General features: G+C 31.8%; 3 protein-coding genes across 4 annotated transcripts; all 3 read right to left on the bottom strand.

The window, feature by feature from the left end:
• Positions 1 to 4,194: 4,194 nt before the first annotated feature.
• On the bottom strand, positions 4,195 to 7,074 carry LOC106419054 (flavonoid 3'-monooxygenase CYP75B137). The gene is made up of 2 exons (XM_013859808.3): positions 6,068 to 7,074; positions 4,195 to 5,653 (listed from the first exon to the last, which is right to left on the bottom strand). The coding sequence occupies exons 1-2, from the start codon at positions 7,001 to 7,003 to the stop codon at positions 5,033 to 5,035; spliced, it is 1,557 nt and encodes a 518-aa protein (XP_013715262.2). The 5' UTR covers positions 7,004 to 7,074; the 3' UTR covers positions 4,195 to 5,032.
• Positions 7,075 to 10,639: 3,565 nt separating this feature from the next.
• LOC106398664 (proton pump-interactor 1-like) lies at positions 10,640 to 11,461 on the bottom strand. Its single transcript, XM_013839185.3, has 2 exons — positions 11,222 to 11,461; positions 10,640 to 11,150 (listed from the first exon to the last, which is right to left on the bottom strand). Exons 1-2 carry the CDS (start codon positions 11,345 to 11,347, stop codon positions 10,839 to 10,841), a joined length of 438 nt encoding a protein of 145 aa, XP_013694639.1. The 5' UTR covers positions 11,348 to 11,461; the 3' UTR covers positions 10,640 to 10,838.
• Positions 11,252 to 13,478, bottom strand: LOC106399400 (26S proteasome non-ATPase regulatory subunit 2 homolog B-like). 2 transcript variants are annotated; one of them, XM_048764405.1, is made up of 6 exons: positions 12,807 to 13,478; positions 12,500 to 12,600; positions 12,254 to 12,374; positions 12,111 to 12,172; positions 11,838 to 11,948; positions 11,252 to 11,735 (listed from the first exon to the last, which is right to left on the bottom strand). In XM_048764405.1, exons 1-4 carry the CDS (start codon positions 12,921 to 12,923, stop codon positions 12,134 to 12,136), a joined length of 378 nt encoding a protein of 125 aa, XP_048620362.1. In that variant the 5' UTR covers positions 12,924 to 13,478; the 3' UTR covers positions 11,252 to 11,735; positions 11,838 to 11,948; positions 12,111 to 12,133. The 2 variants fall into 2 exon arrangements, with proteins under 2 accessions (XP_048620362.1, XP_048620361.1); XM_048764404.1 differs by having other exon boundaries at positions 11,252 to 11,644; positions 12,807 to 13,458.
• Between the last annotated feature and the right edge of the window lie 2,837 nt (positions 13,479 to 16,315).

The following is a 16,315-nucleotide window of genomic DNA, read 5'->3' on the forward strand; positions in this document are numbered from 1 at the left end:
AAATATGGAAATTTGATTTGTCTATTCAATTGATTTTAACGTTAGTGAGCTTGATTAGTTTGACTAGTAAATTTGTTTCAATCCGGTTGATAATTGCTAGACTCATTTTAACGTTTTCTATTTATTAGATAGAATATTGATAAACGTTAATGTCGCTTGATTCTAGTAACTGATTATATTTTTTTTTTTTAATATTGTCTTTGCATTTACCGCATAGTACCGTTTCAGTTTTAATACTGATTTGCTATTAATATATTTATTCTCATAATTTATATATTGCAACTGAACTTCTATTTATTGGTTTAAAATTAGTATATTAATTCATTTTGTTCTTGTGAACAGATTTGAATTCAATATGACTAACGACAACCAAACTTCGATCGATGGGCAAAACAAAAGTGCGATCGATGCTGGAACCGTTGGTGGTGGTCTTAATGGAAATGGTTCAAGTGAGTCGATGCTCCAAACTCAGTTTGGAAGTGGTCTTCCACATGGAAACCAATCAGTGCCTGGTGCTGCAAGCGTAGGACTGTTGCCCGAAAAGTTCGGTGGGAATGGGTTCAAAACTTGGCATCAAAAGATGCAATTCTTTTTGACCAATTTGAATTTGGATAAGTGTCTCAAAGAAGATCCACCCATTCTTCCATCTGGAAACACAGATCCAATGGTTTTTGCCAGTGTGGATTCGTGGAACCATTCGGACTTTGTGTGCAAAGGTTGGATTTTAAGCCGCTTGATTGACCCGCTGTATGATGTATACTGTGAGGTGAAAACTTCCAAGCAGCTTTGGACTGCTTTGGCAAAGAAATACAAGTCCGAGGATGCTGGCTGTCAGAAATATGCTACGGCAAAATTTCACAACTTCAAAATGGTGGATTCAAAACCCATCATGGAACAAGTTGAAGCCTTCCAATTGATTACGCATGAGATAGCGGCTGAAGGGATGTCGATTTGTGAAATTTTCACGGTCAATTCCTTCATTGAGAAGCTCCCTCCTAGTTGGTTGGACTTCAAGAACTATCTCACACATAAGCGTAAGGCAATTTCCCTCGAGGACTTGATTGTCAAGCTGCGAGTTGAATCCAGAAACCGTGAAGCCGATGCTGTTCTCATTCGCAAGAATGATGTAAACTTGGCTGAGCACAAGAATAAGGGGAAAGGAAAAGTTCCTCCAAAAAGCACCACAAGCTTTAAGAAGCCAATGGAACATGTGAAGTTCACTGGAACTTGTCGCAAGTGTGGCAAGGTGGGCCATAAAGCTCATGTTTGCCGGAGCAAGGCTGGTCCAAGCTATGACAAGGGGAAGTCTCAAGCTAATTTGACTGAAGATGACATGTGTGATGTGGTCACTGAAGTCAACAATGTTGAGGACAACCCAAGAACTTGGTGGTATGACACAGGTGCCACCATTCATGTGTGCTGATTAAACAGTGCTACATGTAAGGAATACAGGATAAGCATTAGCTTTTAATGATTTGTGACCATTGTTTTGAAATATGAATGGAGTAGTACATGATACTCCTCTAAACAAAACTATTGGCAAATCACCTTGTGAGTGTGAAATGGGGCCGTTTCTAGGAGAATGAAGGAAAGGCTATATTCTCCAAGTTCACTCATGATTACCAGGACTGTTCACGGCCAAAATGAACACAATAGAGAACCTAATCTATGAAAAAATGAAGCTGTGTTTTGGCTATTGTCTAGGTTTACACCAAAGCCCGGGAGGTTCAAGACATCATGGCCACCTCCTGGCCGAGTAAATCCGATAGTTATTAACAATGACTGGTTCAAGGCTGAAAAATTGCTACCAACTCATCATGCAGTGGATTTTTTGTTTATACTCTCAAAAGGTGTTTTTTATCGAGTTTTTTTTTTGAGTCTTGTCGAGTCTTGTCTAGGTAGTCAAGTCTGTCAAGTCTATCGAGTCGTCTAGTGTTTATAGTCATTTCTATTCATGTGGGGGATTGTTGGAACTGTTTTTTGGACAAATGGCTATGGCCAATATTCCGGTGAATTTTTCGAGCAATTTGATTGTCGAAATGACCGGATTGTGGAATCGTAGGATTCATTGTTATGAGCACTATGGTATAGTGTAATCATATATCAAAAACGAAGTTCGTTTGAATGAGAAATGAAAGTCTAAAATAGATTATTTGTAAAATATCTATATTAGAATTATGAGGTAAGAAACCTCTTGTGTTTAAAATGGAGAAGTTATAACAAAGTTATAAAAAACTTTGTAAACAATTTGGTGTGTTAAGAAAAGAGATGTTTGGGCTGGACTGAGATTTATTTGCTTAGCCCAAAGTCTATTGCTAATTATCTTACAAATAATAAAGCAAAAGATCTCTTTGTCTCTCGTCTTTGACTAACGTCTTTGACCAATAATGAATTTGATTTTGGATTCAATGCTGTAACATATGGAGAATCAATACAGCCCATGATTTCATAATCATGATAGAATCAAAATTAAAATCTCCATTTAGTGCTTTGTGATGCACGTTATTTTATGAGGCTATATAAAGCCATGCTCTTCTCATTCTAGATATATCGAATACAAACAAAACCACTTTCTCCTATTTTTTCTTTTTGTGTCTGAGAGTATAACATAGAAATAGGTTCGACAGGCTTTGGTTCTCAAGTGCTGTGAGACTGAAGATATAGGCAGTTGTATCCTGGGATTCTTAAACGTATCAAACCGGCACACTACGGGCGTTTAAAGGATTAAGGAAAGAGATCTAATCTCGACTCTGCTTCAACCTAGTTCTTTTCAAACTACGGTATTATTTTGTTGTATTTTTTATTCATGTTATTTGTAAATTTTTTGCTTTACATACCAAATATGCCTATCTAGTAAATTTGGTGCGTACAGCGTATGCAGTCATAACATGTTCTATTATATTGGACTTGGAGATATTGGTAAGAAGGAGGATTTTGAGTGGCTTAGATCTCGACCGAAGTTCGTCCGCTCTTTAGCTACAAAGACACGGCTCATGGATGACATAACCGATTATGAGGTATTTGATCTTAATTTTAAAATGTTTAGAAAATGTTTTAATTAAAGCCTAATCTAACATAGAATAGTACTTTTTTGGACACGCGTGTCCGTTTTTTTTGTTTTTTGTTTTTGTCACGAATGTCCTTGTCCGTTATTAACAACTTTTGCAGTCTATTGTTAAACTAGTAATAACAGACAAACCGCATGAACCAGGTTCTTAAAAAGATATTTTATTTTTATTTCTATCCATTCCATCTAAAGCAAAGTTCTTAAAAATTAACAATTTCAGTTCCCTTGATTAATAACAACTAGGTTAAGATCCGCGTCTTACGCGGAACCAACATTATATATATAAATTATTTTAGGTATTATATATTTTTTACATATTATAAAATAATAAATATATATTGAAAAATTAAAAATTCAGTAACTATTATATATATAATTAAATTGGTGCGAAGATGTAAATAAAGTTTATTAATCCAAACATTATTTTTCTATTTGATAGGATATATAATCAAATTTAAATGATATTAACATATACATTATATTTTTAATATCAATGTCTATTAAATGATGCTTTCTACTCATATGGTTTTTCTGATCATTTATATATTTTATAACAAAACTTTATATTACTAATAATTAATTAAATTACACTTATTATTATATGATTTTATGATCATTTGTATCTTGTCATAAGAAAAAAATTTAAACCATGGATCAGAAAATTTGAAGATGAGAATTTTAACAGTTTTAGTAATTTATCATCATTTTTTAAAATTCAAAATATAACATATACAGAAAAATCTAAATTTTTATTATATGGTTAATATGGTTGTTTAATTTATTTTAATAGTTTAAAATTAAACAAATATGATAGAAGATACACTAATTTTTATCTAATCTTTATTATTCAAAATCATTAATTTTCATATATAATTTAGTTACATTAGACAATTTTGTAGCTTTTATCTAAGAAAATAATAAAGAACATTAATAATGAAATTATGGTTAGTTTAATAGAAAATTTATTATATAATTAGATTGACCAACATGTTTTTCTAAAGATTCTAAGAATCATCCTATTAATGACACGTGGTTACGAAAAGAAGTTATAATGTTTCTTATCCTGTCCACGTTTCAAAACACTGTATTTATCTTGAATCAGTGATTATGTTTAGCCATCTAATTGACTTGTGGTCTTTACCAGGACGATATGACTAAATTTAAAGGGTATACTGCAAATGCAATCAACTATTACATGAACCAACATGGAATTACCAAAGAAGAAACCTATAGAGAACTTGAGAAGATGATTGGAAATAGCAACAAAATTGTCAACGAAGAGTACTTCGAAATCACCAACATTTCCCGTCGAATTCTTAACTAATTTATCAATTTCGGACGCTTATTAATTAGACGTTCTCTATACGGCAGATGATGTATTCAACCACAGCGATTATGAAAAATTGAAGGATTATATCTTCTCTTTACTCATAGATCCAATACATCTTAAAAGAAATAATCAATTTATTTCTTCTCTTGTGTTGAAATGTGCTATTTGGTTTTTGATGAAAGTTAATATAATAAATCCATTAAGATCACTTCAAAGTGATGGAAGATTTAGTCTAAGCCTGCATCAAATACTCTTATTGGTTTCTTTACGGTTCGTATTGCAAGTATCTCAACATAGTCCTTTCTTTTCAAATGAAAGATTTTCACATGAATCTCTTCAGTTTCTACGAGACTCTCAAATGAAATATCAATATAGTTGGTGAGAGATTCATATCGAGAAACTCTTAACAATGATGACTTTATAAATCAAGTAAAACAACGCGGGTATTTACAAAGCACAAACCCCAATATGTAAAAGAAAACAGAAACACAGAAGATATGTAGGACTTGGAACACGAAATAGAGTACTAAATCAAACTTTGCAAGCATGCGAACGCCCTATAACATGTTCAGCTTTATTAAATCATAGAACATCCCGCATCAGAAAATTCAATTTTCCATTATCTGACAGTTAGATTAAAGATAAAGATTTGGATCGGACAACCTTAGCACTGGGGTCGTAAGAAGTGGATTCTTCAGCTTCAACGCGATCCCAAACTTCTCCTCGACCTCCATTCTCTCTCCTTGAGGAAGTTTCCAGTCAAAAGAATGCAAAAGCGTAGCGATATTATAGAGAACAATTCTCTCCCCCATCGCCATTCCCACGCATATTCTACGACCAGCTCCAAACGGAATATAGTTGAAATCATTTCCGTTGAAGTCATAAGATTTATCAAGAAACCGGTTGGGATCAAATTCAAGTGGGTTCTCCCATACATTTGGATTCCTATGGATTGCCCACACATTAATGAAGACCTTTGAATCTTTAGGGATAGTGAAGCCGCCCACCACGGTGGTTTGGGATGGGCGGTGAGGAATAAGGAGTGGTGCAACCATGTGAAGCCTCAGAGTTTCTTTCATAATGGCAAGAATGTATGGAAGTTTAGGGATGTGAGACTCCTCCACTATTTTATCTTTTCCCACAACTTCGTCAAGTTCTTGTTGAGCTCTCTTCATGATATCCGGTTTGTTTATTAGCTCGGCCATTGCGAACTCTATGACATGTAACGATGAATCTGTACCACCGAGCACCATGTTCTATATATAGTTGAGAAAGTTATGATTTATGAATTTTTTAAAAGAAAATATTATATCAAACAATACTATGAGTAAGAGCGATATACTAACTAGTAAGGTCTAAGAACTAAATCCCAGACCCTAAAAAATAATAAGCTCTAACACCCAGGAAAAAAAAAATTATATTCTTTAATTTTTTTTAAATCCTATTTTTAGTTGACATGTTTAAGATCATTACTGCAGTAATCCAATAACCCTCATATATATATATATATATATCAGCTGGTAAAGATTTATAATGTATATATATTTAATTAAAACAAACCAACTTTAATAAATCTTCTTGGCAGCCGTTTGATGCAAAAAATAAATAAATAAATAAATCTTCTTGGCGTTATTAACTTATAACACTCCATTAGAGAATGTCTTACGTACCATGAGCAACGCCTTCACATCATTCATGTTCAAATTTGTCTGCCCTTCTTCTTCATCCTTGATTTTTAGTAAGACCTGTAGAAAATCTTCACCCTTCCCTTGAGTTCCCTTATCCATCCCCAGCCGTTGATTAATGACCCGGTCAAACAGCCGGTCCAACCTCTGAGCCAGTCCTCGCATACGCTTAGCCAAGCCCTGAAGATCAAACCGGGTCAATGCCGGGAAAAAGTCAGATATATTGGGCACCATCAGGAGGTCATTCATCTCTTGAACTAATTCTAAGAACTCGGCTCCAACAATCTCCCTCTCTTCTTCTTCAACCGTAGCGCCCCACAACATCTGCGTTACAACATTTAGTATCATCACGAATATTTGTTCTCCCAAGTTAACCTGCGATCCTGCTCGAGCCTGATCCGCCAAATACCTAACTGTTCTCCTGGTCTCTCCGCGACGTAGGCCAACAGATGAATCCAACCTGACGTTGCTCAGTATCTTATTAACACATAGTTTCCTCAGCATCCGCCACCTTGGTCCATATGGTGACCAGGCTATGTCAATACCACCGTACGTGTTTATCAGAGCCACGGCAGGAACATCGTGGTTAGCGAAAATGACGTCGTTGGTTCGTAGAATCTCACGGGCCACCTCAGAGGAGCTAACCACAATCGCCAGTTTGGAGCCGAGCCAGAGTTTGAAAATGGGACCGTGCTCTTTAGCCAGACCTTGGAAGTAGGTGTGAAGCTCTGGTTTGAGGAACAGCAGGTTTCCGATTATTGGAAGACCCCAAGGTCCCGGAGGCAAGGGATTGGGCTGCCGTTTGGACTTGGCGTAAAGCCAGATATAGCATAAAACAGAGGATAGAGCGATCACTATTATAGCATAGTCAACGTGGTCCGTGCAACTTAGAATCTTGAACAGACTCGAGATGGTTACCATTTTTAATCGAGTTGATGGATAGAACAGAAGAGTCGTTTTATCATGAAGTAGGACTTGATATAATCTGGTTTGCTCAAAATTTAAATATAACTAGATGGTGACTTTTAAACCCAAAAAATAGATGGTGACTGATGAACGACTGAATTAATAATAATAATAATAATAATAATAATAATAATAATAATAATAGTTAAAAATTTATTCAACTATTGAAAACTTGCAGTGGTGACGTTTGAAAAAGAAAAAAAAATTAACATTGATTAATCTAGTTAAATCTGTTCAACTAGTTGAAAAATATAGAAGTGAAGTCCACATAAAAGATTTAAACCAATCAAAGTTGGAAATTCTATTTTATGAAAAAAATATATAATTGTTAAATTTTAATTGATTGTTTAAATTAAATAACTTAGATTTTTATTCATCCTACTTGTTTCAAGTGAATTATTTTGTAGGAAATACATTTTCTAAAAATGTTTTTAATATCATCATTTTTATACTATATAAATAAAGATTTGGTTTATTTTAGTTGAATATATAATTTTTATTATAATATGATATTAATTACTAATAGATTGTTATTTATATAAATAATTTTTTACTAAAATAAAATTCTAATTAAATTTTAGAAATTGAATACTGAAATATTTATTTTAATTTGTCAGTAAGATAGTAGAATGTTAAAAAAAAATTTTAAAAAAAAATCATCGTATAACATAAAAATTAAATAAATGTTCATGATTATGTGGAATAAAGACTATGTAATATGGTGATGGATTGTAAAATTGTAAGAAAGTGGCTGTTAAATAATAGAACATTGTGCATGGTCTAACAAGTAACTGCTTAGATAATCCAGATTCTACAAATAATCAATTTGACTTTAATCTATATTAAGAAATATATGATATATAACGTGTCACACTATTTTACAATTATTTTAAAGCATCTATTTTATGTTTAAAAAAAACGGGAAAACTCAACTATATGCTAATTAAAGGAGAAATCAATTAGTTATGTGGCGGATGTTCAATAATTCTTTTTATGTTTAATAAAATTTTGATAAACAACAAAGTTCAAATTATTTCACATAAGTATTAGGCTGCCCAAAAGATCAAATTATTTCACGTAAGAGTTAACCCATTGAGGTCATAAGAGTCTTATCTTTTCAATTTTTCTGTAGTCTACTAACTAAAATTCATGTATTACCTAATATGATGATATATTTTCATAAATTATAGGTATTTTTGAACATTTAATTACATGTGTTACCTAATACAGATTCTGAAGATGATCTGTTTTTTTATAAATTTCATGGCTTAGTCTTTTCTTAAAAAAATAGTTTGTTTCCTCCACAATGCGCATAAATAGATCTTTCAAAATTATTATATCTATAAATATAAATATAGGTTTTATTTTATCAATTTAAAAATAAATTCATAATAATTATTCATAATAATTATGCATAATTATAATTATTTATTATTTAATTTCCATTTGATTTAAAGATATTTAATTTGATTTTTGGTTAGTTATATTAAGTAAAGTTAAATTAAAAAAAAAACTTATTTTCTATTTATATATATATAAACTATAGTTCCGAATATATAATTTTTAAATTTATTACATCAATAAACTTTATTCATTTTATTTATGGCAATAAATCAATAATCCTCAAATAATAATTATTGTATAGCATTTAAATCCAAATAAGTTCAATAGATTATAGTTCATAAATTTTTTATCAAATTGTCATAGTTTATTTGTTAATCTATTTTATAATGAATTTGGATAAAAGTATAAATAATTATACGAAATTACTTACTTTTATCATAAGTTCATCTAATAAAACTTTCTAGGTACAGTTATATTATTTTTAAAAATGTAATAATAATTCTAAACACAATTTACGTTTATGGTATGTAGCCAGATTATATAATTATCTTAGTTTAAGAATTTTATCAAAAGTCAAAGTCTTTATGATTAAATCATGTCATAATAAAAAAAGAAATATGTCATCATTTTGATTAAATTATAAAACCATTTTTCTTTCAAATGAATATGGTGATGATATATATAAACAATTTTTTTTAAGAAATTCACATTTCAAATTGTTGATTAAGGGATATACCGTCTTACGAATCCACAACCTCCCAAACATTAAACGAAAATTGGTCCGACATGCCCCGTATATATTATGCGAATGTCGTTTTCTAATATAGTTTTAAAAACATTTGTTTGTTTATAATATGGAAATATCTAATTTACTTTTGTGCAACTTGTAGCGTGTGTACGATAAAGAATTAAACAATAACTTTTGTGGCGGCTGTTTAGTAAATTCGATTATTAGATAAACTAGGGGTTTTCCGGGCTACGCCCAGATTTTTTTCTATAATATTAGTTTAATTTTTATATTTATATTTTAAAATCGAACAAATATGATATACATTGAAACTTGTTATAGAATTATAAACATAAATGTAAATTTAAAAATATTTGAAATATTTTGTTGTGTTTTATTGGAGTTTTATGTAGGATGTTAGTAAGATTAATAAAAAGTTAATTAAATTATAAGTTAAGATTTATATATATATTCTTTTTCGTGGTTATTTATTTTTATGTAAAACAGTTGTAAAGCTTATAATTAGTACTGTATAAATTTTGATTAGTTTTAAAATTATTAAGTTTCATTTTTGTACTTGTCTTTAAAAGAAAGTACCACCAAATTGTAAAGCTTATAATTAGTACTGTATAAATTTGTTGTCTTCAATTTATCGTTTTAACCAAAATAATTTTGTCGACCTTTTTAACTAAAATTTAAATTTAACATTTATTGTTGCTATTTAATTTATGTTTTTTTTTTAAGTTTGTTTGTGATAGAAAGAAAATTTTTCTTTATGATTTGAAATATTTTTAGTTGTAAATTTATAGAAGGTTTACTTTCTTACCATTGTTGATGTAATATTAATTTTACAGTTTTTTATTTTAATTATTTAATTAATCAGATTTTTTGGAAATAATTTTGAATATTAATATTATTATTTGATGTTCTAGCTTTTTTTTTATGTTTGTTGGGTAGTGTTTGTGTGCTCGGTCATCCCTTTATGCAAGGCTGAGATACTTGCTCAAACATGGTCTTGAATGACCTATCGAAAACAAGTATGAGTGAGGACTTCAAACCCAACTTAAAAGCTTTCTGAAATTTATAAATGGTAGATATATACAAAAATTATCACTGTCTAAGATCTGGAATTAGGTTTTTAATCAAAAATTCTGAAGAACTCTTAACTTAAATCTGATTAAACACATTGCATAAGTTTCTGAAAATAATTTATATACAAAAACGGTTTAAGAATTCTAACTCCTACGGTTTGATCATGGCATACAATCTGAGTTGCAAACCTACGAACTGCATTATTATTATTCTCGCATTTGCCTCACTTCTTCTTTTGTGTTTCATGACCTTTTTTTTTAGGTTCCATGACCTTTGTCTATGATGCTTTGATAGTATTGTGTACAAACTCAATATTAAATTTTACTTTAGTTATACACATTCTAAGTTATTATCCAGGCTACACATGTTTATATTAATAATTTGTTTTATATTTATAGTAATTTTAAAATTATCAAAATAGAAGATCGTTTTTAAAATTGTAACCTTTTAATTAACTACCATTTTCTATTTTTGGATTTATATATACATAAGTGAAATGTAAAAAAGTATTTAAAAAGGGAAGAGTCTCTACTCAGTATGTAAATGAGACATAAGTTTTAAAGAATCTCATCCTCAAAAGAAAGCTTTAAAAAGACCCAAACTACAGCAAACACAGCTTCCCTTGATCTACAAAACGTAGTAGTAACCCAAATCAAGAGGCATTAGTACCACAACAGCAGCTGGAGCAGCCCAAACCACGTAGTTAGTCTGCTTCTTACGCTTGAGCATTGGTCTCGGGAGTGTTTCCGGTCCTCCTCTATAGCGGATCCTGTTCCTTATTGGTTTCTCCTTCAAGACTTTCTTTTCCTTCTTTGGTTTCTCCTCCACTGGAGCTTCAATCTCCTCCTTCTCAGCCTCAGAAGCTTCAGGAACTTCCTCAGAGATGGCCTCGTATGCGTTGCTGCCTCCTGTCTTCTTCTTGGCCGCCTTCTCTCGCTCCTGAAACACACAAAAAAAAGAAGATTATTAGAATGGAAAAGAGAGAAGGCAAAGAGCATTGATATTGATACCTTTTGTTCTTTCTTCTCAGCTTCCTTTTGAGCTCTTATGGCAGCTTTAGCAGCGGCTTTCTCTGCCAGCTTCTTTTTCCTTTCCATGGCTAGCTTGGCTTTAGCAATCTCCTCTTGCTTTCTCATCTCTTTCACCGTAGCTTCATCTAGATCTAGAATTACTTCCACACCTTGAGGTAACTTTCACCGCAGCTTCATCTAGATCTAGATTAACTATTTACTAAAATTTTCTGGAAGTCTCCTTGAGGCTGTATCTTTGGCTCCAATATTTTTCCCTAGAGTCCTTACTGAGGCTCCCCTGCACACAAAAAAAAAAAAACTTGAAACTGTAAGATCAAGCCAGATTTTAAGAGTAATATTAACATTGTACAACTGAGGCTCCCCTGCACAACCTCTTTGGCATCCGGTCTAACATGTAGCAATCTGTGATGTCTAAGTAGGTCAGTGACATTCTCGACAATTCATCAAAGGAACGATGTTTAGCTCCAAAGAACGATTGCATACTATTCTTTCACTGGTTGATTTTTTCAAAAAGATGTAATTCTAAATAACATTCATTAACGAACCGGCAGAGAAAAGCCAAACATAAACTACTCATGAACAACTGTTTTCTAACCTGACGAACTGTATACTCTTCTGCAATCTCACCGGCCAAATTCCTGACATACTCGTGACCCCAAGATCCGATGTCACCCTCTGATCCAGTCAACCTGTATCCTAAGCTTTCCTGAAAAAGAGTATTGCATAACAAAGTCAAGCACCAAAAACTACCTCAAATTCTAGCAAAGAACCACAAAACACAACACTGTTTTAAGGTATATCATAAGATGAAACACACAGAAAGTTAAGTTTTTATCAATTCCTACTATAATAGCACGAAAGCACATACCCTTTGACCCTCAGCAGACATGGTCAGTGCCAAGACAGACATAGTATATCAGCCAGCAATTTCTGCAGATACATAAAAAGCGATCTTTAATCCATACACAGTAGAATGAGCAAGAAGATGGTAATAATTTCTTGAAATTGTACCTTGAGATCGGACTCCACCATATTTTTATGAAACTCCTTAAGAGTTCCATAGTGAGGACGGAGAAACTTGAGGGGTTTTGGAACCGACGTCATGGAGCTTGTTGAGGCACGGATCTCCTGCCTACAGATTAAAAAAAAACATAGACTAAATTAAAATTATACTATGAAATCCAAAAAAAAAAAAGATTATATGAGTATTATCAGCTAATTAAATCGACAATAGGTTAAGAGAAACACACGAATTACCTCATGCTTTCGAGAGAAACCTTCTGCAGTTCAGGATTAGGGTCTTGAACCCTCTCAACATAGAGCTCCAGGTTCTGCTTCAGTTGCAAGTCCTCTTCAGACTACAAATCACATCAGATGCCAAACATATCATATAGCAATCACTTTAGCAAGGCTTTCAAAACCAACAAACAGCTTTTCAGTTAAACCCTAAATCTCTACATTAGTGCAATATCTACAGCTTAATTGTAAATCTCCACTAACTCTGATTATGAACTAACTCTTGCAGCCAAGCAAAGATTCAAATAGAATGAGAAATCGTGCTTACCAGATCTTCCTTTTTCTTATCATCCTTCTTCTTGGGATCCTTAGAAGGAACCTTTGTCGTAGCTTCATCCCGCTTCGCACCATCACCAACGCTGTTCGGATCTGGACCTGGAGCCATCTCAATCAATTGTGGAGGATGTATTGATTGATCCTGGATCAGATCGTAAAACGGAAACGAAGAAAGGAAGAGCAAAGGGTTTCACGAATGGATCTAGCAAACTGGGGTTTGGAGAAATAAGAAAGGGAAACGTGAATCTCTCCACTTTCAGCAGATCGAAAGGTGAAACCAAGAAGGCCAAGAGCAAACGCATGAGCTTCCTGGGCCAACATCATTAACATTCTATCTTTAAAAAAAAATCGAAGCCCAACAAACCACAGCCGAGATGACGTGTCAAAAAGGATCTCCTGATTGGTCGATTTTTTTGCCGACGTGGAGGACCTCTCCATTGAGGATATTCAGCTTTTAGTTATTGTATGATTATAATCCATTCTTTTTCAAATTGAAGTGCAAAACGATATTTTTTCAAATTTAAGTGGTTCTTACAACTTTTATTTTTCTTTTCTAACACATTGTAATTACTTCATTAATTATTTTTCCTAATAATTTGATAGCATTTATTAGAGAAGTATAAAATAGATATTGCCTATTTAATGTGTCTTAATACATTTTTTATAGACTTATTCTTGGGTTCACCCCCTAGGGTGAACCTCTAGGTTCACCAACAAATAGGATTGTGTTATTTCATATTCGAAATCTTTTAAAAAAAGAAACAAAATATTTTCTCAAGCTATAAGTTATATTATATTTTTAAAATAAAAAGGTAAAAGAAATAAATTAAAAAAAAAGTAGTAGTTAAAAAAATATATTTTTAACGTCCTCAGCAAAATACTAAACCCTAAATCATAATCCCTAAATCTTAAATCCTAAACCTTTTTGTAAACCCTAAACCCTTGGATAAATCCTAGACTCCAAATCAAAAACACTAAACACTCAAGGGTTTAAGATTTAGGGTTTAGGGTTTTAGGATTTAGAGTTTTTGATTTACAGTTTATGATTTATCCAAGGGTTTAGAGTTTGCCCAAGAGTTTAGGGTTTATGATTTAGGGTTTAGGAATTAGGATTTAGGGTTTAGTGTTTTGCTGACGACGATAAAAATATTATTTTTTTTAATTCGTTTTTCTCTAACTACGATTTTTTCTAATTTTTTTTTACTTTTTATTTTAAAAACATAATATATCTTGACAATATTTTGTTTCCTTTTCTAAAAGATATCAATTTTGAAATAATGAAATCATATTGGTTGGTGAACCTAGAGGTTCACCCTAGGGGGTGAACCCAAGAATAACTCTTTTTTATACTCCTTTTTTATTCTTCCTAACTAATTCATTAAATAAGTTTACCATAATAATTAGACAACGTTTATTTTACATGTTAACCATAATAATTCGACATGTTTAAAATAAAATTGATATGCATAATCTTACTAAATATGTCTATGTTGATGACAAAAAAAATTGCTTGTGACAAGAATTCAAAACAATTAACAAGGAATTTTTTATTTGTTTGCAAAATCAATTAGTCATAGACATTTAGGGAACCATTCAGGTACATATCGTTTATTTTGGATATCAGGGTTTTGAGTTTTGAAATTAGTCCCCGCTCGGATCATATAAATGAGTAGATTCTAGTCGGATCCTCCCGGGTCTGGAAGAGTTTGCTTCGGATGTATAAAAACCTAATAATATTTGAAACGTGTTCAGATATTTGTACCAAAATAACAATATTAACCAATTTGATTTGAGGTTTTTAAATACAATTAGTTATATATGGCGACAAGCCTAAAACATAAAACACTAATCATGAAAAATAAATATTAATGTTTAAAATCGTAAGATCCAATACCACCCAATACCGCACGGTAGGGCTGGGCACTTTACCCGATACCCGACCCGAAATACGCGGACCAAAATCTGAACCGAAATCAAAATACACGAACGGGTTTTGATATGAGCATGTTCGGATAACTGAACCCGATCGGTTATATCCGATACCCGAACATACATATAAATAACCCTAAATCTATATTTCTCATCCTCCATTTAGTTTAGCTGATTGTGCAATCTCCATTTATTTCTCGTTCTCCATTTTGATTTTGTTTGCGTGATAATTATAAGTTTGATTCAGATTGTATGATGCTCAGAAGTTAGGTAATTTTGTTTGCAACCTTTTGAAGTTAGTCGATTTTTTTGGTTTGTCCACATGTTTAAACTTTAAAGAGACTGTTTTTGTTGATTGAAGAAGTGAGAACAGAACACAACTGAATAATTGTGTGTGTCTGAATATTATTGCACGACTTGTTTAGCTTTACAAAATAAGAATGAACATAGAATATGAATTATATTATTGAACGACTTATCTTGTTGTCATAATACATATGCCGTTTGTTTCAGTTTTTTTTTCTTATTCTATAAACTTTGTTGATGTTTTCACTTTGTTTTTGGACGGATTATTGTTGTTGTTCACATTTCATGTGTTTTTGGACTAATAACATTACAAGGAATGATTTGAAGACAAAACAGAAAATGCATTTCGATTTTTTTTTAAGTTTTGATTTCGGATATATCTGAAATTATCCAAACCCGATCCGAAATAGAAAATACCCGAACGGGCTATATATATATATATACCTATACCAAAATACTCGAAAATCCAAAATACATGATCCGACACTGAACGAGTATCTGAACGCCCACCCCTACCGCATGGGCATGCGGGTCAAGCTCTAGTGTCTTATTGAAAAAAAAATATATAAAAAACTTAACATTTACATGTTATTAGGATTTATACCAATAGAATTTAGTATTTCTTTCAAAAATTACTTAGCTTTTTTTGTAAAACACACAACTAATATTTTTTAAAAAATTTTGTTTTTGGCATTTTCACCTTAATTTATCAACTATTTACGAAAAACCATTATGTTTTTTTTTTTAATTTCGAAATACATGAATATGTTTGAAATATTCTCACGATTTTCATCTAATTTGAAAAGGCATTATTATCAATATCACAAACCACCATGAATAACTAAAAGCTAGACATTAAATGCCTTCTAATTCAATTTTGGCATTTTTTTCGTTTTTCAGTTCCCACTCACAAAGCTTATTTATCTTTCATTTTCTCTCTCGTTTCATTTCAAAAATTTCAAAAGTTTATTTAAAAATTGAATTTTTCACTGAATTTTGGGAAACTTTGATGATTCTTTGTTATTAACGAGTAAATATCTTTCATTTAGCTTAAATTAGAAATTATAGGTGTTTGGAAAAATTAAATACAAGCTCTCACCGAATTTAGGTAACTATTTACTTGATTTAAAAATTATCAAATCTGTTACGTAAAGAATACTTCAAGTAAATTCTGCTGGTAAACGTACTGGTCATTTTATGAGTTTTTAGGATATCTCATAATTTTTCTTTGTAAAGAAAAAAAATGAATCGAACTTAGGGGGAGTC

This window comes from Brassica napus, chromosome C7 (assembly GCF_020379485.1).
Source record: "Brassica napus cultivar Da-Ae chromosome C7, Da-Ae, whole genome shotgun sequence".
Taxonomy (NCBI): Eukaryota; Viridiplantae; Streptophyta; class Magnoliopsida; order Brassicales; family Brassicaceae; genus Brassica; species Brassica napus.